General features: G+C 37.9%; 1 protein-coding gene across 2 annotated transcripts in view; it reads left to right on the forward strand.

Moving 5' to 3' along the window:
- ttll5 (tubulin tyrosine ligase-like family, member 5) overlaps positions 1–12,390 on the forward strand; it is a 64,812-nt gene extending 52,422 nt beyond the window's left edge. For both annotated transcript variants that reach the window (XM_015350322.2, XM_015350323.2), the window contains exons 32-33: positions 4,431–4,513; positions 9,346–12,390. In XM_015350322.2, coding sequence (XP_015205808.2) covers positions 4,431–4,513; positions 9,346–9,398 — 136 coding nt within the window. In that variant the 3' untranslated portion in view covers positions 9,399–12,390. The remainder of the gene's footprint in view (positions 1–4,430; positions 4,514–9,345) is intronic.
- Positions 12,391–12,575: the final 185 nt, after the last annotated feature.

Genomic DNA, 12,575 nt, shown 5'->3' on the forward strand with positions numbered 1-12,575 from the left:
TTTGAAACGAAAACTACAATTGCAATTTTATGAGGTCTGCAAATGATAAACATGTGCTTGTTTGCCTTATTCACACAAGAAAATCCCCTTACAAAAAATGTTGCTGCTGTTATAAGATATATGTTCTGTATTTGGTCATTGTGATTGCTGTTACTTTCCTCACAATATTGAATGGTTAAGTAAAGTAACAGCACTTGTTTTGATTTGAGATTGCTATTGCATTTTATTTTAATTAATAGGACCTACAATGTCTTATTCAAATTTCATTGAGCTGGTCAGTGTAGGACACTAAAAATACAGTGGGAAAAGGTACTTTCTTCTTCATATCAGAGTGTGAGTTAACATTGCAGAACTTGACTTTTATCAGGTCAGTAAAATGGATCATCTGTGTTTCTGAGATATGTGGAACGTATTTTCTGCCTTGTCTTTTACGTGCCCAGTTTTCACTGGGGACTTAATTGGCTTGCAAGGGGGTTAAAGAAAAGAGGTAAGAAAAGAAACTGGCTCATTGCACTGGCCGACAGGACGAGCTCATCAGTTTTTGTTTAGATAACATGTTCTGTATCATTACAATGAAGGCTAAAAAAATAATAGACTTTGCATGCTTTTGGAGCTTGTCTGAAATTTTGAAACCTAAAAATTTTAAAATATATCCATCCATTATCGGAGCCTACCCGGCAGTGTGGGGATCAAGTGAGCAAATGAGCCAGAACTGACAACCATCATGCCACTGTGCCAAACGGTGTATATGTTTTAATATATATATGTATGCCATTCTTTGGCTAGCTTTTTTTTTTTTAAAAAGAGAAACATGAACAAAACATGGCTGGTTTGAAGGAAGTGAGGGATGCTGTTTCTTCGCAAAGCTTAGCCATCCATTTTTTCCTGTCACTTCTTTTCAGCCCCACTGTTGCCTACACATCCTGTGCCATCAAGCATCACTAGCCAGCCTTTTCTGTCAGAGGTTTCTTTTATCAAGCAGGGGACATTCTTCTTTCATTGTCCTCTCCTTCAGCCTGTTTCACTGCCGCCTTTAGTGACCTTTCTCTTACAATCACCCTTTCCGAGAAAGTCTGCCTCTGTGTGTGTTGTGCGGTTTCAGAAACCTAAAGTTCGATATTAATGAGTGTATGTATCTGTGGTTGGATTGTTGTGTAATAGTGTATCAAATAATTTCAGGGAGGAACAGAGCAGTACCACTGCTTTTTTAAACTGGATATTTCGCTCTCTGAACTAAAAACGGCTATTTAAGCTCAACAGTGTACTCGTGCCCTGCTTCGTCGTTTTTGACTTAAGCAATCACTTACTCTCGACAGGACCTACAGCAGTCAATGGCCTTACAGAGCTGCCAACTAAAGGAGTCGTGAGGTCTCGCATTTAAGATGACTTAAGTTACAGATTTAGAAGAAGCACTTTGTAAAACAAATAAATGTGCGTGTTTTTCATTGCATTTGTGGAAGTCTGGCGAGTTCTGCTTACACTTGTTTCTTGGGCAACTGGGGTTTAAGTATCACATTACTAATAGCGTGACAATTACAGCAACACTGTAAACCTCTGAATGGTTTCTCTTTTTTTTTTTAAAGAAAAAAATGCCAGTTCCAAGTCCTGCACTCAGTTCAGTGCAGGATTAAACAAATATGTTCTAAATCTGACCACTGTTATTTTAAGTAAAAATATATGCTACTACTTTGCATTACAGCATAATCACTGCATTTTAAATGTGTTTCGCTCAGAGGTGTTTTTTCTGTTTTGTTGAAAAGCGTGCATTCATTTTTTTTTGGTTAGTGAGATTATTTTCCTGAACTGAAAACTGAACACAAGTTTTGCTGTGATATACAGTGTAGTAGAGCAAGTTGCGTGATTTCTAGCATGCGAATGATCCAGAATTCCATGTATTTAATTTGCATGACTCTGTTAGTATTAGGTTGCTGTCCTGGTAATTTCCAAATATAATGTGGGTATTCTTTAAGACTTCAAGGTGAATGCACGTGAAGTAAGGATTAAGTCTCTCTCTGGAAAATTGTTTAACTCCTTAGATGATTCTAAGCATTGAGTAATTGACCTATTTTCTTCATTACAACCTTTTTTGTTGTAAATGATTTAAATGAGGGGGCTGTGCAGCTTATACAAGGAAGCCCTGTCTGCCCTCATTAGCTCATTAGCACAGCTTTGGCAGGCTCTGGGGTTGTAGGTTAATGCCAGCTAAGCTTTATGTATTGTTTAAAAACTGGTTAGCACACTTACTATAGAGCTTTGACTAAGACTTGCCACTACACTTTTTTTGAGCATTCTGGAGCAATTTGTTTAGAGATAAAGGAGTGTTGTCCAAGTTCATTCACGGCCAGTGACTCGATGAGTAATGAATACCTGCTGTGTGGGATCACTCTGAAAGGGCGGCCCCCTCATCCATCGGCCAGGTGATACATCAGCACGGGGCTCATGCTGGGAAGAACCTCCTCAAGCCCTTTACCCAGCTCCTCTTTGTCTCTGCCAGGAGGAATTAATGGGCCTGGATTTCAGCACCTTCCGACTGATTTTTCCAATTAAGTGTTTTATACATGTAATTTGGTTGAAAAAAGACAGAGAAATGAACCTTAAATTGCCGACGTTGCCCAGCCTCTATGGAAAAGTGCAGTGCTCCTTCCTAACTTCCCTGCTGTTATTAATCATGATTATCAGTGTGTCTTTTCATCCTTTTAAAGGAGTTCTTTTTATATCTTGTTGTGTAACATTACAATCGTAAAGAAAGTATACACAGTAAAATGCTTATAATTTTCACACTGATAATAACACTGGTGATGATTTTTAAGCAATCAACAGACGGATTACACGGCCTGTTATAAGAAAGAATCATAACAATAATTAGAAATCATTTGCTGAAGAGCTGGATTTATCTAAATTAGTATTTGTGTTACACCCTGCCATTTCTATTTCATGCATTTCCATTTGTTGTGAATCTGTTTGTGCTCCATTGGTAATAATTTAGTTTGCCCTAAATCGAACTCCAAGCCTCACATTTTAGGAATCGGTTTCAAACAATGAACGGTGAAGTCCTAAAGACTGAATGACTGAATGTGTGTGGCTGAGTCCCACCGGCGTAAGAATAAGGATCCCTTTAAATCTGTGGTTTCAGTGAAAGAATCTTTGTTGCGTCTTTCCTACTTGAACGAAGAGCCACGTTGACATCCCCGAACCACAGGAGTCGAGACAGGGATGAAGACAGATGTGTCACTTTCAGACACCCTGTCAGCTCAGTCGTGCTGCTTCTGGCAGACGTGTCTGCAGAACAGTTCTCTCCAAAGCATGGTTAACCCAGTATACATTGCTGCAAAGTTGGAATATTTCAAGAAAATTACAGATGAGTCTAAAAAAGTTTTTACATCATCATATTCCTAGGGACCAAAACGTATGAATAGGGTTTCTTGCTTCTATGAATGCTCGGCCTTTATCTTGTTCTACTATTTGACAAGCTATTTCTCTGTAAGCATGGAACTAACCATATCCTTAAGCAAAAAACAACAGAATAGCTCATTTTTCTTTATATTTCTTCTCTTAGACTTTTGTACCGCCATGACCTTGCACAGATAAAAAAAAAATAGAGACATAGAACAAATATTCAAATACACACTGTTTACACAGATATTGAGGGAAAGCTATAGAAGAATGCTCCCCTGTCTCCTGCGAGAATGGTGAAGGAGAATGAAAGTCCTGCCAGCCCACAGGAAGAGTAGTGTGTAGGGACCCTGGTGCCACAGTGACCCACACACATTCTGTCTCCTGCAGGCTTCTCTGAAGCAACAAAAGCGCTGAGTAAACATTTCGCTGAGGGAGCTCTGCTTTCCAGAGCCTGAAAATAGCGCCACAACCCCCACCCCCCACTGCCGCCAGACCCTCCATTTAGAGGGGTGCATCTAAAATTACTCTGCCACACACCACCTCATGGGCTGTCCCAGCTGCTTGGTCCAGGGGCCACCTAGTACACTGTGGATGTGGCAGAAAAAAAACACCATTCGTAGAAGTGTTGTGCCCCCACAAATGGATGTGCCCTTAAACTTTCATTATCACTTCATGACTTTACCAGTCATCTCTGTGACCATCCACGGTTAGCGGTTTTATTGTGTCCCTCTGCCACCATTAACATTGCTGATCTTATTAGGTTTGAAAAACCACGGCCTGATTTCCTTGCTTACATGGCTGGGATTTAGCGTTACAGCTCATGATTGAACAAGGTGGATATTGTAGCATTTCAGACCTTTTGCCACTATGATCTGTTCTACCCAGGGGATGAACCAATAGAAAGTGAATATCCAAGGTACTGTCAAGGATTATTTCTAAGAATTATTAAAATGCGTTTTCTACTTTTATAAATATGTTGTGATTATTCCCCCTGTGTATTTGAATGACTGCAGTGTATTTTCTTCTTCTTGCAGACTGACGTCTACAGAGGGCCAAGCCAATGGAACTTCAGCCAGTGCTCACCATGTTGTCTATGAGCAAGTCTCTGGGAACTCAGGTAAGGGAGCTGAATTTCTATGTCTTCCAAAACCAGTAAAAAGGAGATAAAGCCAAAATAATCAAGTTTTTAAAAAAAAAAAAATTTCCAAAGTAGTTCTTGTAAAAGCTATTATATCCCACCAGAAAATGATATCTTTCTGAATTCAATATACAGTCCGTGGCAGAAGTGTTCTTGAAAAGAGAGCAGATAATCTCTCATACTCTGTCTATTGATGTTACTGTTGGAAAGGCAATTATATTAAAATTGCTGGTCGTTTTCTCTGAAAGCCAAGGCCATGGATTTGAATTCCTGTGATCGCAGACATAGCAGCCATGTCTTTGTTGTAGTTTAATATGGAGTATCGAGTAGAATTGTAATTTTGTCTGTAGTTTTTTGTTACAGTACGTCTCCTAAAATTGAAATATGGATCCTGTCATACAATGTCAGTTTGGAGAAGGACAACAAAGTGGATTTTTGTTAGACGTTACGCATGTTGTGAAAAAGGTACTGCCGGTTTTCAGAGTGAGATACTGGATACAGTCAGCTTGATATCTGATACTGAGAGTAGATCTATCTAAAGCTGCTTGTATTTTTCCAGTGCAGGTATCTATGGCACTTGTTCAAGCCATGCCCCCTCTATAGAGAGTGGCAGTGGGTGAAACAGTGAAGAGTGGGATAGTGAGGTATTAGAGTGATAGCCATCTGCATTATAATCAGATATTGAGCCGTGACACAGAAAGATTCTGGAATTCCCAGCTGTCACAGTGCTGTAAGTTGTTTGCTCAGAGTTACATTGTATACCAAGACACCCTTTGGGACTGGATTAAGACATTCTGACCGTCTTGTGTCAAAATATATGGAACTTTTCAATAGCAGCAGCTTTCATAACTGCAAACAATTTCACTTTAAAGTGATATATATATATATTTAAGCTTTGATCAAATAAAGCACAAATTCTATTTCAACAGCTGATAAATAAGCTTACTAATAATATACCATATTTCAGCAGTTTAGCACCTTCGTTACAAATAACTCATTCATTCATAGAAAATATTGGACTTCCATTTCCGAACATGATTTTCTCCATGGCAGTGTATTCTAGAAATTTCCCTCCTTCATGCTTCTGAAATGTCACATCTATTGGATTTTACTGTTTTTTTTGGAAGAATTACACAGTGCCTCATGTCAACCCTGTTGTGTTCTCAGTTCAGAAGTCAGAATGTCATCAGACTGTTTCTTTGAAACAACTCAAGATTATAAGATCACACTGTGATACTTTATTGGTATCACTGCAGGATCATAGCTCCATAGATTATGTAATATCATTCATTTACTTGAAAATATTGACTCTGTTTAGATAGAGACAGGGAAATATTAGGTCTGTTTGTTATTTTTTCCAGTGAATATGCTGGCCTCTTTCATTTAAGTATTCTTCCCAACATGAAGTTACACAACTCTTTCCATTCTGGAGGTGCAGGGCTAGAAGACCTGTTGATTTTATTGAAGTAACAGTGATATTAAGCAGTTTACTACACATCTGTTAGGCTGATCAGGGAATCGGTCCAGTGGTACCTTTCCAAAGTTCTATACATTTATGTGTCACACAATTTATCATTCCTGTGTCTCAGAAGAGAAACACTATCTTAAATCTTGTGTTGATCTGTAAAAGCTAAACTCATAGAAGAATAAAACTTGGTGATTGTGAAGTTAATACTGAACAGACTGTTATTTTTATGGCACTAAAGTAAGATTGTCCCTGTACTTAAAAGTTAAATCACATTGTAGCAAACAACTCACTATTGAGTTATGTCCATGAGAACCTTACCATGTGAGCATTAATAAATGTTTTGACATTTAACAACTTTTACATTTTAGAGTTATATTTGCTGGAGGTTTTCTAGGCTACTAGCTTATGCTTTATTGAAGATGTTCATTGATGCATTATGAGGACTTGCAAGCTACTGCTCTTGCTGGTGTATTTAATGGGGCTGTTTTTAAAGTCTGCACAGCTTCTGAAGAGATTATACTTTGCTCATTTTGTTCTTGAAATGCTTCTGTCATTTGTACTCAGATCAGTTTATTGAGATTCTTTGATTGATTTTGACAGGGAGTCACAGCAGATCCTTATAGACAACATTCTTTCTGATCAATTGTCAGACTACATCAATCACTATAATTCTCCTTTACATAGTAGCTGTCACTCTGCTGTCATAAACGTGGTGAAATGTGAGGGACTGTCAGCTTTTATAAAAATACTTTTAACACTTAATGCACAAGAGGGAGTACAGAGGCTGTTCTGGAAAATCTCTCTAAACCCTTAAGAAAGCAGCTGAGGGTAGATTTATTGCATGCTATTTAAAACTAAAGGAATGTTTGACTTGTAGTTTTTGTGAAAAATAATGTTAAGGTTACCACTCCAGGCTTATTCATCGGCTGTGCTGCGTGTTGCTTATTGTGGCAGAAACTTGAAGATGTGGCTGTTTTGAATTTGGACCATGTTTGTCTCGATGAGCGTCTTGCCTGGAAAAGGAAGGTAGAAGGCACACAGCTTAATGGGCAGGATTGTATAGGAATGCCAAAATGGGAGAATGTGAGATGCCAGTTTTTTTTTCTTTTCCTTTGTTTTTTTTTTTTAAGGCAACTTCTAAAAAAAAAGTTGGCAGGATGATATGTGAATTTGCACTTTCTAGACTTAAAAATGCAAAATTAAACAAAGAACCGCCAAATTAGTCTTCCCTTTCGACTATTATTTCCATTTTGGCGATCAGAGATAGTAGCTTTTTCCAAACCAGAAAACCTCTCAGGACCCCATTTTATGAAGAACGTTGTTTATTTTTTGGGGTTTTGTTTCTCACCTATTTTTTAAATATTTTAATCCAACATGATTTGCTTTTATAGGGCGATATTGATTTTTAAAATTCAGTCGGAGCCGGGGGTGGGGGGTGGATTGGGGTTCGGGGGGGGGGGGAGATTAGTCTTTTATTTCTTTTGCTGAGCTAGAAAAAAAGCTTCCAGCAGTCATGTCACCAGATTGGAAGTCAGGGAGATGTTTTCATTTTCCAGCTCTGTCAGCCCTCACACTGTAAATGAGCACCAAAATAAACAGTGTCTGTGGAGAGGGAATGAAAGAGAATACTGTTTGGGAGTACAAACACTGCAGCCCCACTGCACTCGGAATTCCTTTTCTACAAGAGAGACGTGAGAGCGAGAGGACAGAGGGACAGGGCTGCTGACCAGCTGTTCGTTTCTGCTGATACCTGCGCAACTGTAAATAACGCTTATTGGTTAATAACCGCTCGACTGCCTCTCTGAGGTATCAACATCTTTTACTTTACAGCTTTTGTCATTTTGGGTTTTAAAAAATCCAAAATCCACTTAGAAGCGCAGAGAGGGAATGTGGTGCTGTTACTTTGGCCAGTTTGGTATTGTTGGCACCTGTAAAAATTGCTTTAGAAAGTGTTTCTTGGAGTGTAGCTGTTTCAGAACCGTGGCGTGTTGGGGCTGTTCGTCAGTTATTTTAAGCACAAAGTTACTGATGTGATGAATCCCCTGGCATGGGCAGTGCTATGTTTGTCCTGTAGTGTCATAAGCCTTCAAGGTCTCAGGACTAGCTGCCTGTGCACCCTGCATAGCCCCCTCCCCCCTCCGCCCCCCACCCTGTTTTATCTGCTGCGAGCCGAAATGATCGAGACATCTCTGAGCTACTTCAAAACATTCCTCGACCCTCGATGTGTCTAAATTCTTCAAAACGATCTGCAGAATATGGACACAAGTGCACAAACTACACGGGGGACAAAGACAAGAGGAAACGGAGGAGGAAGCAATGGTGTTGATTATGTGGGGTGTGCGCTTTTAAGAATGTCGACTAGAAGTGATTAAGTTTGTATCTCTAACGAGAGGTGTGCGTCCAGTAACTTACCTGCTTGTTACCAATTGCATAGAAAACATTTACAAAAATGGTACTGAGCATTTTGTTGTGGTTATTTTTTATATTTTCAAATTAGTATACCATTCCATGTTCTGTAATCTAATTTGAGGCTATTACCTACTCTTAAATATTAAAACGGGACGCCTCTGTGAAGGGAATTTCAAGGTGAATGCAATTTAAAAATACCTCCACACCACCATCTCTGCTGTCTAATCTGAGATATTCTGTCTGCCTGGTTTTGCTAAAGTGAAATGTATTGTTAGCTTTAGCTCTGTCTGCTCCAGCTGGAGAATCATGAAAATGTACATGTTAACACCACAGATTAAGCACCACATTCATGTTTTTCTTGGAAATAGATGGTTTTCATGTCACTAAACGTCTACCGCTGTATTATTGTCTAAACATATGATGGAATTGATGTTATTGTTAAGATTCCTTTAAATAATATCATGAAAAAAACCTCTGGGTTAATTAAATTAGTCTAAGAGCCATAGGAAAGAATAAGCCAGGAAGAGATTTCCAAATAATGGGTGTCTCTTTTGTTTGTGAAGTTTGATAGGGGCATTAAGCTGTTTCAGAAAACATTCCCCCCATTTTCCATTTTTACTAGCTACTGTCTCAGAGCTCTCCAGCTGTTTTATTGTTAAAACCCTGCAACTTTGCAGTTTTGAGTATACCCCCTACTCTCTTTGCCACATTTGAGAAATTTGATGTACAAAAGTAATTTAAAGGGTTATCTGTATACCAGAAAACAGAGATTCTTTGTTTTGCACGATAAAAGATGCTTTTATTACATTTCTCTATTTCAGTATGCCTCATCTGGTTTACATTCTGAGAATCCAAATTCTGTACAATTGTCTCCCACATTCATGTTGTGCCTTGCCATCACTTTTGTTTTAATTTGATCCTTGTATTTCTTTAGGTCATCCTGTTTTTAACAGGCTGTTTCAAAATCAAGCCTTGAACAACAGATGAAAGGATCTGTCTGTGCAGCTTGGCTGAGAGGCTCATGCTCATTGGAGAACTGAAGCTTGGAGGTCCACTGACTATTGCATCTGTCAGAGGAGGCAGAAGCCAACCTAAACAACCAGGATCATGACCGTACCTCTTGTACTGCGGAAACCAGGAGTAGTCCTGGAAATGAAGACGTTACTTTCTTACTCACTTGCACTACTAGCACTGCAGGAACTAATGGCATAAGACTTCACCATATCTTACCAAAACCATTTCAGAATATTTTCTGAGGTTTCCTAGAAGATACAACTGAGGTTCACTACACAGATATAAAAACTATAATTGAAAACTGAGAATCGTACATCTATTATTTCTTGTGTCAAGTGACCACCTACTTTATTGCAGCTCCTTGCTGATATTGTTGAATCGCCTTGTGCTATGATGCAGTGTGGTTAGATAGTCTGAGTTTGACAGCTGAGTAAGGAATCTTTCAGCTGGATAGAAGCTGATATCTGATGTGCTTTCCATGCCTTTCCAATTGCCTTTTCCCAATGCCCCTAGCAGTTGTCTGACAGAGTTCATACATGTGATTGGCAGTGTAGAAAGACTCGGCTGACAGACATCTTTGAACAGCCGGTCCAAGGACCTTTATGGATACCAATGGTCCTGCCGAATGTGCAGTAATTATCCTGCCCACATGACAGTCATAGAGATCTGTCTTCAGTGTCCTGAAAGCTAACAATGGCTGTCTCTCTGAGCTGTTAGGACTGTGAGTCACATGATAAGACTGTGACGTTCTGTATATTTAAGAAAGGATGTTTGTTGAAAACCATAGTTTCCCAGGTTACAGGAAATAATCCAGGTAGTTCACACATACAAGTACTCGTTGATCATTAGACCATTTACCACTTGGGGAACAATGAGAGGCTTTGCTTTTGATTCTGCAATTCTTAGTTTAAAAATGCTCAATGCCTTTAATGATGGCAACAGTTATGACTCCTACATCACCTTTTATGTCATTGAATACTTTCATAGTTTTCTAAAAGATGTGATAGCTGTATATTTTATTTTTAAATTTTAATATTCAATGAATAAGGCTTAATTTAAAAAGTTTGAGAGCCTTTTTGAAACAAAATAAGAAAACCAAAGCAATATCTTTATAGTCCTCATTGAAATTTTTGAATGTCCTAAACACAAGAGTACATTGAATAAGCAGACTGTTGTGATCCTGGTACAAGCAAACATCTTCCTAATCCATTTAATGGATGGGCTATTTTTGGTAATTTCAAGAATCGCAGGCTGGCAAGATATTATTGTTTTTTATGTATGTTTTTATATAATAGAGAATATTTTATATTGTTTGAAATGTCATAACAAATTTAAGGCTGCTATTTTTAAGATTATAATACTTTAAAGACAAAAGAAAATACTCTTCCCTTTCAAGGGCAAAGCAAAGCAAGACATTCTCATTAAAATTCTTTGTTCTGAATTTAAATGTAATGAAATGGTTTTGTTGTTGGTTTCAAGAGGAGCCTGTTCCTCGTGGCTCCTCCTACTAGGGTCCATAAATTGATTTTTTAGTATTTGTTTGTCATACTAAAGAAAATGCTTGAAAATTGCACTTTATATCTTTTACTTTTAACCCTAGCAAGACACTGTGGTCTGAACTAGTCAACTACTTTTTCTGTGTATGAATATAAACTAAAAATATTGAAAGACTACATTTCCGATTTTCACCTGAAAGATGGGCAGGCCACTGGCAGACTCTACCACTTAATCATTGTTATTATGTTGCTGTTTTAATTGGCAAAATGTTTTGGCAAAACCTTTTTTCATTAAATGTTGCAAGTGAAGTGAAAGGCAATCCAACATCCATTAATAAAGATGAGTTGCAGATCCATCTCCTAAAATGTGGAAGAACATTAAGAAAATAAAGCTATGATCTCCTCTTGATATTATTTCTTACAACGATAGTTCTTTAACATGATTAAGAATGATTAATTAAGAATAGCAAACATAAGGTTGCCTAATTCAGTTCCAGTTTATGCCTTAAAAGTATTATGCACCCAGGTTTCCATATTCTTTCCCTATAAAGCTCCGGTCACTGGCCTTGCTCATGTATTATTGTGTTATACAACGTCATGACTTTACAAACTTGCTGTACACATTGAAATGAAGTGTTTGTCTAATAGTTTGAAGAATGTCCTCCTTAGACATATTGTAGATTTTCATGTGCAGAGTCACTCAGACACTCAGGACACAGCATTGTCCTCGAGTCTACTGAGCTGCAGGGTACAGACCATAATGTTGGCAATTGCACTCCTTCATCCACCTGTGTAAATATTAATATTTTAATGTTTTAAGACTCGTTCCTGATCTCCTCTGTTGCTCTTCTTTGGTTGGTTTGACGTGGGTCTATCCAGAAATGAATGATTTCCCCCAGAGCAAGAATTGCCATTTTTAACCCAGGCTAAAGAAATTATTTTACAAACTGTTGTGAACCTGTTTTACAACAAATGTAAATTGTGTACATCCATGCATTTATAGTACATACAAGTGGATTTTGTGATTACAACTATTTTTCATAATAAAGTTCTTTTAAATAAATCTATGCAAAGACTTTGCTGAAATACATGTTTACAGAATTTTACTGGGAGTCTTACATGTAATACCAACATGTCTTTTTAATATTTCTGTTTGCTTAAAATTTGCACTTACAGAGCTTCAACTTAAAATGCAAAAGTTCTGTGCTGTGGACTGTGTTTATTACAGTGGCTGACAAACATTTTGTTTACTGACTGGATACAGATATTTTACTGTCCTATGAGAATAAAATTCTTGCTTCTGTTACTCTTATTGCTTTAGTATTAAGCCCATAATCTGATCTTTATGAAATTGTCTACGTGAATGTCTTGTGTGTCTAGACTGTATGAGAACACTGTGAAATTTTAAATAATACTTTCAGGCACATTAAGTCTTTTTTACTTTTTACTTTTAAATATGTAAAACAATATGACTACAGTCTAGCCCCCCCCCCCCCCTTATTACTAAAACAGAACTAGATTTTACAGTTTTGTTTGCCAGTGTATTAGGCCTTTAGGAATGATGTTTAGCAGTTTTCCGATAGCTCTGATCTGATCTGTATATTTTAATTTTCAAGGAAGGAATTTCCACCCAATGAAAAATGCTGAATAACCA

This window comes from Lepisosteus oculatus, chromosome 8 (assembly GCF_040954835.1).
Source record: "Lepisosteus oculatus isolate fLepOcu1 chromosome 8, fLepOcu1.hap2, whole genome shotgun sequence".
Taxonomy (NCBI): Eukaryota; Metazoa; Chordata; class Actinopteri; order Semionotiformes; family Lepisosteidae; genus Lepisosteus; species Lepisosteus oculatus.